Source organism: Sturnira hondurensis, unplaced genomic scaffold, assembly GCF_014824575.4.
Source record: "Sturnira hondurensis isolate 20B ecotype Veracruz unplaced genomic scaffold, ASM1482457v3 Scaffold0021490, whole genome shotgun sequence".
Lineage (NCBI taxonomy): Eukaryota > Metazoa > Chordata > Mammalia > Chiroptera > Phyllostomidae > Sturnira > Sturnira hondurensis.
In genome coordinates, this window is record NW_028094121.1 from 2,871,241 (window position 1) to 2,887,038 (window position 15,798).

Here is a 15,798-nt window from a genome sequence, read left to right on the forward strand (position 1 = left end):
AGAGAACTATCAATGTGAACCCTGGCTGATGTGGCTCAGTGGATTGAGCACAGGCCTGGGAACCAAAGAGTTGTGGGTTCAACTCCCAATCAGGGTACATGCCTGAGTTGCAGGCCAGGTCCCTAGTAGGGGGTGCATGAGAGGCAACCACACACAGATGTTTCTCTCCCTCTTTCTCCTTCCCTCCCCCTTCTCTCTAAAAATAAACAAACAAAATATTTTTTAAAAGAAATATCAATGTGAAATGTGGAACATCGACTGGTTGCGTCTCATATGCACCCTGTTATTTTTTTAAAACTTTCAATGATTGACTCCCCTACTGCCCATGGAATAAAGCCATAAAGGAACTTTTATAAACTGGACTCTGGGTCTTTTACAGTATCGTCTGCTCCCATCAAAACTCTAGCCCTTAAGTCACACCCAACTACTCACATTCCTCAAACACCTCCATCCACTTTCACACCTTCGAGCCTTTGCACAAGCTATTTATTCTCTCTGCCTCCTCCCCTTCTCACCCTCCTCCATCTGACCAAATCCCATTCATCCCTGAAGGCACACTTCTAGTCACCTCCCTTGTCAAGTCTCTCAGTAAACCCCAAGGGGAGAGAGTTTTATCCCTCCTTTACTTCCCAAGTACTCTATACGTACCTCAGTTCTACCCCAGTATCATAATTACCTGTTTGTATATATACCCTTCCCTTGCTAGATGTGAATAACCAAGGACAGGAAAGAGACCTCATTCATAATTCTGTCATCTCCAAGGCCTTTATCTCTAATAGGTATTTACTAATTGTTGGAGGATTGGAAGCATAAAGAACATACTCTGGCTCTGTTGGTTGCTGCCCACTCTGAACTGTTAGGATCCAGAGTTATTACCTAATACCCGCTCCTGTTTGCTGGCCAGTCAAGCTCTAAAAGAAATTTAGGAAATGAGAGAGTGTTTATATCCATGCTGAATCATCTAATTCTGCCAAAACCATGCTCACCTACCAACACACACGGAAATGGTTGCCAGGCACAATTCTGGAAAAATTCATGCCTGACAACCATTCCTAATACAGCTATCATATACTGATCTACACCCTTATACTGCAAAAGCATCACTCCCCTTCTCACCTTTACCCCTTTTGGGGAGGGGGCAATTCATGCAGCTGAAAACTTCAGCTCTCCTTCTGAATAAAAAAATCCTGTTTAATTTGTAGTATGAGGTACTACAAATTAATAGCAGCATAGAGAGAGAGATCCAAGTAATCTGAAATCCAACCAATGAAAGTCTAGAAGCCCAGCATCATCAATATTTTCCTGAGTCTCTCCAAGATAAGTTTCTGGCTTTATCCTTACAAACTACCTCTCCATGGTCATTCTATTGATTCCAGCTTAGGCAAATAGTTCTATTAAGGCGGTAAGGGAGTTTCTAAGTCTGGAAAATGCAGGAATTCCATACAGCAAAGTAACAAAGGCCAGGATGCTAATCCATCCTGACTTCCCAATGAGAATGGTGCAGTGGGGACTGGAGAGAAAAGAAAGTCTTCTGCACCTGTCATAAAGCAGAATGCACAACAACCTCATCCAACTCCAGTTAATTTACTTTGGCCGACCATTTTTTTTTTTTAGATTTTTATTTATTTATTTATTTTTAGAGGGGAAGAAGAGAGGGAGAGAAACATCAATGTATGGTTGCCTTTTGTGCATCCCCTGCTGGTAGTTAGCCTGCAAGGAACTGGTTTGCAACCCAGGCATGTGCCCTGTCTGGGAATCGAACCGTGATCGTCTGGTTTGCAGGCCCGCGCTCAATCCACTGAGCTATGCCAGCCAGGGCTTGGCCAACCATTTTTGACCCATTCCTCCCCTCAAGAAAGAGATCTGTGTCTGGGAAGGATCAAATTCCTATACACCTGATCAAAGTCCTTCAGAGGAAAGCCAAACTGAGTGAGACAGCTAAAAGGACTGAACACAAGTGGCCTCTCCTGGAACAAGCCCTACTTCCCCTCTTCTTTCCTAGTTTCATTTGCTAGGAATCCAACTTCCTTTCAGCTGGAGGCCACCGGCAATTCGATCCAGTGAGGTACTGAGATTTCTTCACCTGTTTTCATTTAATTCTGCTGATTTTTAGAGCTGTCGCAGCTCGAGACAGGCCCAGAGAATCCTCCCTCTGAAGAGCGGTGTTGCTCAAAAGCCTGCAAAGGAAACTTAATGGAACCATTCACTTAGCAGCCTTTTTTTTTTTCAATGAAGTTCAGCAGCACAATCTAACCTCTTTGTGCTCTGAAATGAACCACATTTCTTAAAAGACAGACCACAGGGGGTTGACAGAAAACTTGCTGCAGGCAGGAAAACCTGGACGGCTTACAGGAGCTGATGCAGAAGGGAACAAGTAGAACTCTTGAGCTGGTCCATTTTAGCATTTCACTTCATTCCATATCTCTCTCCCTCTCCACCCCACCCCCCTGCATTTTCCCAAGCAGAGCTCTAATGCCACAAAGGGGGAAAAATGAGCATTTTACAGCTTCTTCATTAGTTTCCCTTCACTGGGTAGGTGTCGTAAACAAGTAAGCCAAACTCAGTCAAAAGGGCTGAAGTTTCCTCCCCTTCAGATGAAAAGAAACTAAGGACCCGGTCACAAGGGCCGCAGCTGAATCAAAGAGGGGAAAGTGCCTGCTGCCTATGGAGTTTCTGGGAAAATCTCCATGTCTGTGGAAAGCACAACTGCTACACAAAGCAAAATCCCAGAACTGGATGTTAAAGATTAAAGCTGGGGCCTCCCAAGGCCACGCATCCCTGGCTCCCACTTAAGGGGCAGCTGCAGCAGTCAGAGCAATGCCGTCCCCAGACCCTCTGGCCTGTCAAAACTTTCTCTCTCTACACCCCAGGTTGAGATGAGCCATTAACTTGCAGCGCTGCTTAGCTCGAGCCTCCAGGGGCTGAAATCCGAGCTCCAAGATAAATCTTTATTTTTCAGAAAAGGAAGCCACAGACCCCGGCACCGGTCTTGCTCAAAGGCCCCGGGGGTGGAGGGTGGGAGGAGGCCTGCCACCAGAACTGCACACTCACGGACGCCGGCCCCAAAGAAGCCATGGGGGGTCACAACCTCGGCTGCCACGCGACTGATGGGAGTCTGAGGGAGACAAAGGGGCGAGGGACCCTCGGCGGGCACGCAGATGTCCGAGGAAGACCCGCACGGGCGCAGAACCGGTGGCTCCCGCACCCCGCCCCACTCGCCTCCCGCCCCGCGACTCCCCACAGTGGGAGGGCTCCAAAGCCGGCTCCGGATCTCGCGTCCTTCCAGCTGGGCCAGATAACCGGCACAAAATGTGGCCGGTGCCGTGGAAAGCGCCGTCGTCCGGAGGAGAGCGTTCCGGAGGCTTACCCCCAATTCAGTAAATAAACTGGCCCCGAGAAACCGCAGCTCGCGGACCGGCCCCAGCGCCGGGGTGGGCGCGACCCCGCCCGGCCGCCCCACCTGCAGCGGACTCGAAGGCCAAATCGCGCCGGCCCGCGGGCCCCATCCCGACCCGGCCCCGGTCCCCGCCGCACCTTTGTAGCGCTCCAGCACATCCTCGTACGCCTGCACGAACTCCTTCTCCTGGCTGCGGTTGGCCGGCTGCTGACCCGGCACGTAGCCAGCCATGGCCGCCCGGCGCCGCGCTCTCTCGGGGCCCCGGCCGACGCCGGTTCCAGGCCCGCGCGCCGAGGCGGCGACAGCCCCAGCCTCGGCCCTTTGTGCGGCTGGGGGACGGCGGTGGCGCCCTCGCTCTCTGCTCTCTGCCCGCCTCGCCCGGCCCGGCAGTCCGTCGCGCTGCGCTCCTCAGCCCGCTCGCACCCCGCGGGTCCCGGCTCGCGTTTCCGCCTCCCCACCCCTCGGCTCCGCTCCTCCCTCAGCCCGCCCCGGCGTGGCGGCGGGCGGCGGCGGCGGCTCCTCCCGTCAGGAGCGCCAGGCCCGGCCCGTTCCCCGCCCCTCGCCCGCCGCCTCCGCCGCCGGCGCGTCCTCTGCCCCCGGGCTGCCCCCCAGGCTGCCCACACCGGTCCCCCCCGGTGGCCGCGGACCTGCGCGCGGCCGGCACGCGGGCCCAGCCGAGGGGGCGGGGGTGTGCAGCGGCGTCCGGCCGGGTGGGAGGCCCCACGCGCGTCAGGACGAAAGGCTGGGCTGGCCACGGCGGCGGGGAGATTCGGGGGCCGACTCCACGGGGGCGGAGGGGGAGCGGCCCCATTCGGCGCTGACCTCCACCCGCAGCTGGGACAATGGAGGGAGCCCCCGGGCCGGAGAGCAGCCGAGCTGGGCCCGCGTCGCTGCTGGAGAAGGACCTGGAGAAACTGAAGGGAAGGGACAGCGCGGACGACCTGGGGGCCTCGGACCCCAGGGCTGGCCGCGCGCAGAGCGAGGGCAAGGGCCGGGTGAGGCCGAAGGCAACACAAGCCACAAAGAATCCCAGGAACAAAGAGGTTTCCAGAAACGGGAGAAACCGAGCTCGCCCTGAGAGGGCAGGCCGAGCCCCGTGAAGTGGGCGGCCAGGCCAAGGAAGGGCGGCCAGAGCCCGACAAACGACCGCTGAGGGATGAATGAAAACGGGGTTCACACTGCACCTGAGACAGCCATTCGAACAGACGTAGATTAAAAGGGAGAAATGTGGGAACCTGAGACTGAACCAGGGCTGTCGAGGAACAAAGAAAAGGATTCTGGGGCCTTAACTTGGTCAGGGGAGGAAAGGGAAAGCCCATGATCCTCTCTGTCCGGGGAGAGGCACGCGGAGAAGGGACATTGGTGAACGGGCCGGGGTTTCTTCGGGCCCAGGTTGAGGAGGCGGTTCCAAACAGCCTCTGAGGCCGCATTCAGCAGCGCATCCCGCACACCAGGGCTCGCGGGCATGCTGCTGGGCCGCGCTGCGTCCCAGAGCGGTGAATGAGGAACTTAGGCAAATGCCCTGACCTTTTTTTGTTTGCCCCCAGCCACCGCAAGTCAGCCATCATCCTCCCCAGCTTCATCAAGTCTCTGTTAACTTGATTTTTCAGAGGGTGCAGGGGTGGTTGTGGGTAAAAAGTTAGGCAGGCTGATCTTACAATTACAGCACATTAGCAAGTAAAAAAAAGAATTCATGCAACACTGAGCAGCCAAAATTGGGACTTGGGCTTCCATTAGAGTTCCTATTCTCAAGATTTTTAAAGAGCAGCTTCTTACCCTTGGGGGCAAGGCCTGCATCTTTGTGTACTGTGACTAGGGCCAAGGATTTGGTCAGTGCTTAGCACATTAGTGACAGGAAGAAGAAATGATGCTTTTCACTAATACTCGCACACTGGCTGTTTCCACAGCACTCCATGGTCAGAAATTGGGTGAGCAAGTCATTAATCATATCTTTTTCCATCAAGTTTTGCTGGCCTGCCCAAGTTCTAGGCATAGAGATTATACAGGAAAGGGCCTACAAGACGGCAGACTGGGAGGGTCTTGGACAAATGCTCATTTCCTTCCAACTTAATCCTTTGTGCTTAAAAAAAAAGCTAGTTCACAGTTTGGTGTCGGCTTCTAATGAGCTCAGTTAAGAAAAGGAGGTGAATAAGCTTGAGGTTTATTTTTTTTTAATAAATAAAAGGCTTTTAATAGAAAATGCAGGATGAAGGAATTGGTGATTGATGGCATAAACACATTTTCCGTAAACAGCAGAAAATAGAGAAATGCTAACTCTAGGAATCTTGACTGTATCAGTGCTGAGTCATCTGCATTTCCCATATTATTTTTTATCAGTAGGCCCAAACACAAGTACACATACATGCACCTCCACCCTCACCCCCAAACAGACATCTATACCTCATTTTCATCACAGTAAATAGAAAAGTCCCCTCATCCCTCCTGGGGCTGCTACATGGGCTGCTTTGCGAGCAGATCCTTCGAGAATTGTTACTGACACTCCCCAAAGGTGAGGAAAGACAACACCAAAGAAGGGAAAGCAAGTCTGTTTTGGAAATCAGGCTTCATTGAAGACATGAGCAGTTTGGTGGGGAGAGGGCAAGGGTTGAGATTCCTATTAAGAAACAGGGTAATCCAAGAAGAAAGTTCTGGTTTGGATTGTGGCTAGGGGACTTCTCAAACTTAAGTAGCTTTCTTGAAAAGATTTGCATTTAAATACTCCCATGAGATTTTGAAGTAATGAATTCTTCTAATGAATGGAAAGGGGGAAGTCCACATGTTTGGCGGATGTTCCTGTTTTATACAGAGAAAATTTTACAAGGATAAAGGAACAAAGCAGCTTCTGGCGGAATGGGAAGAGGGAAGCCTGTGAAGGGGAGGTTTTTGGTTTTTTCCAAGCAACAGTCTAAATTTATAGCCTGACCACCCAATTGGGACAGCTCTGTGGCTTTCTTCTTTTGGTCTATGATTTTCCTCTGCTCCTGATGGTGAGACTGCTGTTGCATTTATAAGGAGGCTGCAAGGGGGATGGGGTGCAGAAGAAGGCAATATGTACTCAGAAGGGCATCTAGTGGAAGAAGAAGGCAATACAAGTAAATAAAGCCCTATTTTTCCACAGTGTCCTCCCCCACATAAGCCTCTTCAAGTGCCCCTCTCCCTAAGGCTCATTTCTCTCAGCTCTGTCAATTTCTCAAAGCTCCTCAAACTCAACTGTGCTCTCCCACCTCAGGGCCTTGAGGTGCACGTACTTTTCTTCTAGGCTGTAACCCTTCATCACTCTCCTCTTTTGGCCTGCCTCACTCCAACTCACCCCTCTGCTGAAATTCCCACAGGGAAGCTTGCCTTGATTGCCTCCTCCCCCACCCCAAATTAGTAGGTCCTCCTGCCCCCTCTGCACCCCTCTTTGGTGATCCATCACCCTTGAAGTTATCACGCAGTGTCTCTCATCCTTACTAAATCATTAGCTCCCTGAGGGCTAGGGATGTCTATCATGTTCACCACAGGATTCTTAGCATCTAGTAAATGACCTGGCTCATATAGGACACTCATTAAATATGTTTCAAATTTTTATTAAATGCATGAATGAGCGAACCAGATGATCCTAAAACACTCAGCTGCCTTGTGCATTCTAACTAGCTAGAGGGCTAGGGTATTTAAGGAAAAAAAGTATGCTTCTCTGATAGCATCCTTTATCTAGGCCTGGCATTCCAAGTCCTTCATACTTTTGACATCTACCTTCCTTTATAAGCTTTTCTCTCATGATACCCTTATGGGCAGCCTCTCCTACAATCAAACCCTGTGTCTTTGCCTGGAATGTCCTCCACTCCTCAACTCCACCTACTCAAATCCTACCCATCGTCAAAGCTTACCCTACATGATTGAAAGTTACTTTTAATCAACCCAAGTAGAAGTTTTTCTCAAAACCCCAACACATTTTTCTTCCCCCATTCCTAGAAAAAACACGTACTGTGAGTGTCTACATCACTGCCTCCTTAAACTCCAGGTTCTCCAGTTCTTTGACATAGAAACATCTATTTCATCTTTCGTTATCATAGGGCTTAACATAATGCTTTGCACATAGCAGATGTTTGATAAATTTTTGCTGAAGACATGGATGCCTCACTGAAGACATGTGGGGCTGGGAGATGTGTGCTAGATCTATGGTTCAAGACAACTGAGACCAGCCCTAGCCAGGTAGCTCAGTTGGTTAAAGCGCTGTTCTGACGACGCAGCAAGGTTGTGAGTTTGATCCCAGGCCAGGACACATGCAAGAACCAACAAATGAATGTTTAAGTAAATGGAACAAGTTGCTGTTTCTCTTTCTCTCTCTAAAATATTTTTATAAAAGACAACTGAGAATAAAATTCAGTAGGCACCAGAGCTGAGGACACTTCATGTGCAAAGACAAAAGAGAGAAGTGCAAAATCCTTTCTCCTCCCAGTGCTCCTGCTCCAGCCTCTAGAAGATTTACTCCCAGCACTTCAGCTTGGCTCATGCTGCATTATTTTACATGTGTAAATTGATAAATTAACAAATAAATTTTATTTATTTTATTTTACAAATAAATTTTTTGCTAGCAGGCTGTATATGTCTCTGTGTTTTTTCTTTGTTCCTCCCTGCCTTTTAGTCTATCTCCTATGCCTTTTACATTTCCCAATAGTAGCTGGAGCCAGACTCTGAAGGGGCTGCCCCAAGCCCTGTCCTTTGTCCAGCTCTTGGAAGAAGATCCTCCAGTTTTAATCTTCAGAGACCTGTCTCCAGGCCCAGCTCCACCGGCCTTGCAGACACCAGCTTTGGCCGCCCCAACGGAAGCTCCCTTTGAACCTAGCTTCTGGAAACACTAAACTTTGCCTCAAGTTCCCAAGTCTGCTCTAGGGTAGGAAGCCTTCGCCCACTATCATGCTGCCCTCTTCTGTTCAGAAAGTGCAACATCACTAATTTAAGGGGCCGGGATGGTGCCAGACACCCAGGAAGACAGGATCACTGCCACCCAGCAGCCCAGCACCCTCTCACCATAGCAACCCTCAACATGGTTACTCAGCCATCTGGGTTACCATAGCAACTGCCCAAGTCTCTCCACCTTAGCCATTCCCAAGGCCTTCTCCTGTGGCTGGTCAGAGCCAATGCCAAAGAATCTCTGATTCTTACTACGGGGAATGAGTAGAGGCTGGACCCCTGATAGGCAGCTGTCTCAAAGGAGCGTGGAATGCCTCACCAGCCAGGGGCTTCCAGGGCACAGTGCAAATAATGGGTGTTAAGGCACTCCATGAACCCAGAAGTGCTGAGCAGACGTTAGCTATTATTAAACTACCGTTCCTTGTAATGGGGGAGGCAGTGGGTTGCCCTAGGCAGAGCTAGTGCCATTCCCAGCTTGGCCCCTTACTGGCTGGGAGACCTTGAGCAAGACTCTCTGGGTTTTTGTTTCCTCTACTATAGCATATCTATGACCTAAAGTTATTCTGAGGATTAGGTCAAATAAACTATGGAAGATGCTCAGCACAAAGCCTGGCATTTGGAACATACCAATAATAGTTAGAAAAGGTATTGACCCCCCTGCCTTCTCCCAGCCTCTCTGTGAATGTAACTATTCTACTTTCTCTTTGGAAAGAATCAGGCTAAAGTGAATCCCGCTCACTCGACCCCATCCAATCTCCCATCCTGCTCCGGAGCAGGCACGGGTCTCATCCTGTGTGGAGCCTCCGAGGTTCCTACCAAACAGGGCTGCAGCAAGTCTGTGCTCCTTGGGGAACTGGGAACCACACCAAATTAGGAGGTGTGGTTCCTCACCTAGGAAGCTCCCCTGCACTCGAAAGAACACCTCCCTATCCAACGCCACCTCAGGACAGAACCCCCCACAGGGGTGGTGACGGGCGACCCAGAAACTGAGCATAAATCCCAGAGAGGCTTTGGAGAGTGGCAGCCGCAGCTCTGGGCTGAGATCAGAGTTCTGTGGGCAGTTCAGTGCGGGCCCGGGGCACAGGTCCCTCTCACAAGAACGGAATTCTTCCGCCTACGATTTTAAAGACCTCAATCCTACACTCATCTCAACTTCAATCTCTTGAGACTGAATCCTTGAAATCCATTTCTAGACTACTTTCCTCAATCACTCTGGCCGGGTGCCAATTCAAATCCAGGGTCTAGCTTAGCTCTGGCCCTGTGTTCTGGGAGTAGGGCACTGAAAGGACACCACTACTCCTGGGGCCCTGGTGTCTGGGAGGGGAATTCCTCATGATGCCTCTGGGAAATGGGTCAAGGGTGACTGATTCCAGTTTTCGGATACGGCTACCAAACACATGGATCAATAGATTTTTTATTACTGGGGAAAAGCGGTACACTAGTTTAAAAGTTTAGGAGGTGAAAGTATGTGACTACTGGAACTTCTGCTTATGTAGCCGGGGAGGCAGAAGTGGGGTGTGTGAATCAAGTAAGATTGACCATGAATTAATAATTCTTGAATCCAGATAAAGAGGGTTCCTGATACTATTCTCACCCCTTTAGCATCTGTTTGAAATGTTCTGAAGAATGCAGAGGATTTGGAATTAGGTCAACATGAGTCACAGCAAACACTGCAAAGGGCATTTGCACAAGTTGTGTTCCAGGGGGCGCCCTGCAACACAGTCAGTAATGCTGACTCCGGCTCCACTCTTCACTTGCTGTATGACCTCAGACACGTTCCTTAACTTTTCTGTAAGACAGGGAGAATAGCAACTACTTCCCAGGGATTGTGAGGATTAAATGATGTATCTAAAATGCCTGGCACACATCTAGGACTCAGTACACAGTAGCTTTTCCACCTATTATTTATGAGGTGATCCCTGCTGGCATCAGCTCTCCAGGGCTCCTGGACGGAATTCAGAGTTCAACTCCCAAAACCACCATCTGGATTCTTTAATCCCTAACTCCCACCAGCTGTTCTCTCTTCATTTCCTTTCCTTCCTTTCTACTGAGGCCAAAGAAAGGAGAGCAAGAATAGGGATAAGCCAACAGGGACATGCCCTCTCCCTTCAGGTTGTCCTGGTAAATTCCTCTTTGTTTTCCAAGTCCCAATCAAAGGCTATCATTGCTCTAAGCTAGGAGTGGGGGTAGGAGTAGGGGCAAGCTCTTCCCCATAGAGCTTCCTCGTAACTCTCTTTGGACTGGCAGTGTGCACAGCTCAAACAGCATTCTAGCTGCCTTCACAGGCAAGAGCTGGGTTTCAAAGCCCAAGCTGAGCCTAGCACAAAGCAGTCCTAGAAATATTAGTTAAATGAGCAAGTGCATGATCAATAAATGAGCAAAGGGATGACTCAATATATTCATCAATTAGTAAACAAGTGTATGAGTGAATGAATGACATTAATGATAGTAGCTAACATGAACCAAAGGCTGACTGCATAGTAGGAAGTGGGCCAAGCACCTCACTTCCACTATCTAATTTAATTCGCCCTTGGTCCCCCACTTTAACCATGAGAAAGCACAGCTCAGCAAGGTTAGTAATTTCCCAGGGTCACTCAACTGGCAAATGATGGAACTGGGACTCCCAGTGACTCCCAAAGCCATTCCCTTTAGTGAAGGCATGGAAGAATAAGCAAACAAGGAAACGAATAAGGGAGGGAATGAAGAAGGAAGGGCATGGCCAGAGGGACACACCCACGAAGGCTCCGGGCAGAATCCTCCCCGTGACCACAAGTCAAAAGCCTGGTACCTTCTGGGGCAGGGGTGAGGCCCAGCTGAGGACAGAAACTGGTCCATAATCCCACAATCACTCTTCAAATTACAGGGGCTCCCAGATCTCCCCTGCAGCAGCATCCTAAATCTGGGGTGGTGGGGGATGGGCGGTAGACTCCAACCAAGAGCACCATCTCTGCCCCTTTTATGAGCCAAGACAGCCAGGAAGCTGGCAGGTTCCACCTGACAGGTGGCAAGAGGCAGACCCAGGGCCAAATCACAGCAGATCCTAACCACAGCAACTGGCCAGCACTTTGTATGATGATGGGTTATCAATACTCACACTCAGATATGTTCCCAGACCTTTCCCCAGGGAAAAGACTGAGGAAATGAAAAAAAAAATGCAGTCCTAGATCCTGTTGCATTGTCAGCTCCTCTGGTGGCATCTAATCTCAAACCCCAAGGGACAGAAATGACAGCCTTCCACAGTTCCAGAATTAACCAGTCCTTCCTCCGAATTCCTAACCTCAGTCCTTGACTTCTCCAAAACAAAGGTATGAGTCAGACTGCCATTCCAAACCTTTCTCCGCATCACCTAGGAAGTCACTAGAAAAACGTGATGAGACACCTACAGACAGCATAACGTGGCACTTTGCAATGCACAACTACCTTCCCTCACCAGCTGGGGTCCCACGGGGACTCAGCCTCAGAGAAAAGACAGCTTTTGGCTGTCTGTTTTGCTGCCTGCCCAGAAGTCTGCCCACGTGGTCATTTTCCACCCCTCCAGCTACTGTGACCCAGATTTACTTTCAAAGAGCTGGAGCTGAGCTGGAGCTGAGCTGGTGGTGTGTAGCTACAATTCATCCTGTCCCACTTTCAGGAAACTTCCTCCTGCTCACCTCGCTGCTAGTGGAACCAAGCTCCAGGATGGGGCCAGGGACTCTGAGGATACTGCCAGGAAGCAGAGAAGCTGGGAAGGAGAGAGCCTCCTCAAGTGCAAATAGCTTCAGGGAAAGGAAGGTTGTCTGCTCAGCAGGAAGGGTTCCCAATGTCATTGTTTTTAAAGCCCCATTTCCCACGGCTGTATTCCCTTCTTCCCACCATGGCTTGGCCAGAAAAAAAAAGCCACTTCCCTCTGACAAAGCCCTAGAGTGAAACAAAAGGGATGGAACTGAGAGGCCTGGAGCCCCTTCCTTGCTTGCCTGGGAAACTGCTGACTCCCTGGAGTCTCCATTGCCTTTTCTAGGTGCCCTGGAAAGTTACGAGGAATGACTCTGCTAAGTGCAGTAAGAGGCATGTTAACCGGTGCTTGCTGAGTACATTCTGGTTCTCATTCAATGACCACTCGAAGAAGATGTCATCACCTCCCTTTCACAAAGAAGGAAACTGAGGGTTTAAGAAGTGAAGTCATTTGCCCAAGTTTTCTGACTCCAAAAATCCAGTTGTCTCCATAGTACCTGGCACATAGCTGGAGGTAAATCCAATTTTTAAGGAAAATGAATGAATGAATGAGCAGAGAGGCTCCTTCTCAGAGCTTCCATCCTGGAGGAGACATGCCTGGGCCACGGAGGAGCAGGCTCTGTCCTCTGCAGAGGAATACCTGCTCAGCGTGATCTGCCCCCAGGCAGGCTGTTGAGTGACTGCAGCCCTGACCTCAGGCTCTGAAAGCAGGAGCAAATACCAGCCCCCAAGCATTTCACAGCCCTCACTAAGCCTCCAGATTCTAGAACCTGTGCTCACAGAGTGAGATTCTGGGGCAATACCAGGAAGGGCAAGGTGGGAACTCCTGAATACAGCAAGGTCGGATCCGGTGGAGGAAGCGTGCCTGGAACTTCCATATAAGAACAAATGAAACAAGGGTTGGGTAGAGATACAATTGCCATCTGACTGGAGAGCTCAGGGAGGGCTTCCTGGGGAGGCCACACTGGAGTAGACACTGGGGGATGATGATTTCCCCAGTGTCTGAGGGGGGACCTGCTGAGGGGCTCCCAAGAATGAATCCTACAGATGCTTTTCACCGGTTAACTAGGAGGCCAGTCCTTGGCCCTCACTCACGGTGCCCCTCTTTCACGATACACACAGGAGTGCAATTATTTTTCCCTCTGTCCTCTCAACTAGACTGAGTTCCATGAAGAAGGGACCATGTCTTTTAGCCATCTTTGAATATCAGTGCCAAGAACAGGGAGGCCCCTAAATACAAGATGCTGGCTGAATGAATACCTGATGGACAGGTGGGTGGTGAATCCCTCCCGCACCCAGCCCAGGCCCTAGCCCAAACATGATCCCCAAATTTTACTGCTCTCTGCAAGCAACATGTCATAAAAAATATACAAATCTATCATGACAAGTATAAATGTCTCCCCCGAGAGCTATGTGGTATATAACCCTGTGACACTGTCCTGCACCTTGTTCTTCCCCCTCTCCTCACAAGTCCCAAGGGATATAGACTTCTTTCTTCCCTTTTCTACCCTGTGGGATTGAGCTCCTTGCTAGAGTAACTTCCCCGGCTCCCCAGTTCCCCAGCTCCCCAGTTCTTTGTTACTCCCCACCAATGAGTTGTTTGCTACCGACAGAGAGCCAGACAGGGAAGAGGCAAAGTCTCCCAGGCCCGTGTCTCTGTCTTCTTCTATAAGCCAGGATCTTGAGACTTCTCCCAGAAGTGAACAGAAGGTCTCTCAGGTTAAGTCCGGAAGCCAAGTCAATTAATTAATTATTTAATTAATTTTATTTACTTTCAGCGAGAGAGAAAGGGAGGAAGAGAGAGAGAAAGGTAGAGATCAATTTATTGTTCCACTTTTCCATGCATTTACTGGACCAGTTGATTTTTGTGTGTAGGGATTGAACCTGCAACCCTGATATATTGAGACAATGCCCTAACCAACTGAGCTATCCAGCCAGGGCCAAAGTCAACTAGTTACATTGTCACCCATAGATAATTCAAGTTGGCCTGGTTGCCAGGTATTGCCTAAGGAAATGAAAATAGCACTACATCTTGAGTTAGGAGATCTGAGTCTACCAGTCTATGTGACTACAGGCAATCCCTTAAATCCTCTAGGCCTCAGATCCTAACACTTGTCCTATCTAACACTGTTAGTTATTATGAAATCTATGTAAACCATAACACTGGTCAACAGAAACAAGGCATTCACATTAATGCCTATTGTTCTGTTTCAATGTGGCTAGGGTGAGAGAGTTGTAAATAGGGCTGGCAAAGAAGAGAGAGAGAGAGAGAGAGAGAGAGAGAGACCCTGGCTGGTGTGGCTCAGCAGACTGAGCACCAGGCTGCAAATCAAAGGGTTGCCAGTTCAATTCCCAGTCAGGGCACATGCCTCAGTTGCCCTGTGCATGGGCGTGCAAGAGGCAACCACACATTGATGCTTCTCTCTCTCTCGCTTTCTCCCTCCCTTCCCCTCTGTCTAAAAATAAATAAATAAAATATTTAAGAAGAAGAAGAAGAGAGAGAATGGAGGGAAAGGATGAGGGTGGGAAGAACCAGCTTACACCATGCATGGAGTCCCTCAAACCTGTTTTGACTCTGTACACTGAGGTCAGCAGCTTTCTCAGCCCTGACACGCCTTTCCACTCTGACATGTCAGAGTAGAACTCTGAACAGGAGTTCCCCATCAGGCGTCTCAAGCACATGAGAAGCCCTGAGACCGGTTTGGGACACCAGTGGGGTCAGGGATGGGGGAGGTCTCTGTTTGGTGAGACTGATTCAGACACCCTGACTTGTCTTTCTAATCCAGACCCACGAAGAGGAGAAAGCTGCACAGGTCAGAGCCAGCTTCTAGTGTTAGTCTGACATCCTTTCCTCCCAGAATGAAAGCTCTATTTTCAAAGAGCCTCAGAGCGCCGAGGGTCTCCCAGACATGCCTCTCCTGCTCCTCAAAGGAAAGATTCCCTGAAGAGTAAGGCTGCTTATTTAATTACTAGAACCCCCACGATGTTCTAAGATCATAGGAAGATTGCAGCCAGGCCCCAAAGTAGCAGTCCCGCCTCCTCTGCTGCCTTTCTTCTCTCCCGCTAAGGAAACACGCCCAGATGCATCGCAGAAGTTATTTTTAACCATGGCAGCCTCCCATTTTCAGCCTCTCTGGCCCAGCCCCCTCCTCAAGACAGTCACTGGCAATGTCAGGATGTAAAGAAGATCAGCACAGATGTCGGAACACAGCACGGCACCTCCCACCCCTTTGCTCAGTTGACCCGGCAGCATCCTTAGGGGCTTTGCCTGGGCATTAAACCCCCTTGAGTCCACTCCACTTCTGTTCTACACTCAGAATGTTAAACAGCAGGCAAATCATCCCGTAGGGCTCCTCAGAGAAGACTGGAAGAGGAGACCATCACAAAGGAACCTGTACGTATGCATGTTGCTGGTGGAGGGGGCTAGAGGGTACAAGAAAGGGGAGGAGGCTTCTACTCTGACACCGTCTGGAGAATGAGGGGTTTGTGAGTCCAGACGCCCCTCAGTCGTGGTCATGGCCCTTTAAGGCTGGGGTCCAGTAAAGGCCTTCCTGCACCCTATCGACAGCTCTGAAAACTCTATTCACTGGCTGATGCCACAGACCCAAAGGCCTTGAGAAGGAATGAAGATTCCTTCCTCCAAGGGCCCCCTACTGCCCATCAAACTCTCCAGCCTGTCTTCCGGGTCTCCTGCCTTGCAGCTCACCCCCTCTGAAATCCCTCCCTGATTATTGGAGCCCACAGAATGTCTAACTTGCCATTACAGCCCACTGCCTGTTCCTGGACCACAATCT

General features: G+C 50.0%; 1 protein-coding gene across 10 annotated transcripts in view; it reads right to left on the minus strand.

Annotated features, from left to right (window-relative positions):
- MACF1 (microtubule actin crosslinking factor 1) overlaps nucleotides 1–15,798 on the minus strand; it is a 329,873-nt gene that overhangs the window by 311,923 nt on the left and 2,152 nt on the right. Inside the window, exon 1 of one of the 10 annotated variants that reach the window (XM_037032511.1) lies at nucleotides 3,535–3,841. The exons of the other annotated variants lie outside the window; for them this stretch is intronic. Coding sequence (XP_036888406.1) covers nucleotides 3,535–3,628 — 94 coding nt within the window. The 5' untranslated portion in view covers nucleotides 3,629–3,841. Of the gene's footprint in view, nucleotides 1–3,534; nucleotides 3,842–15,798 lie in introns of those variants that run through there. 10 annotated transcript variants of the gene reach the window in all.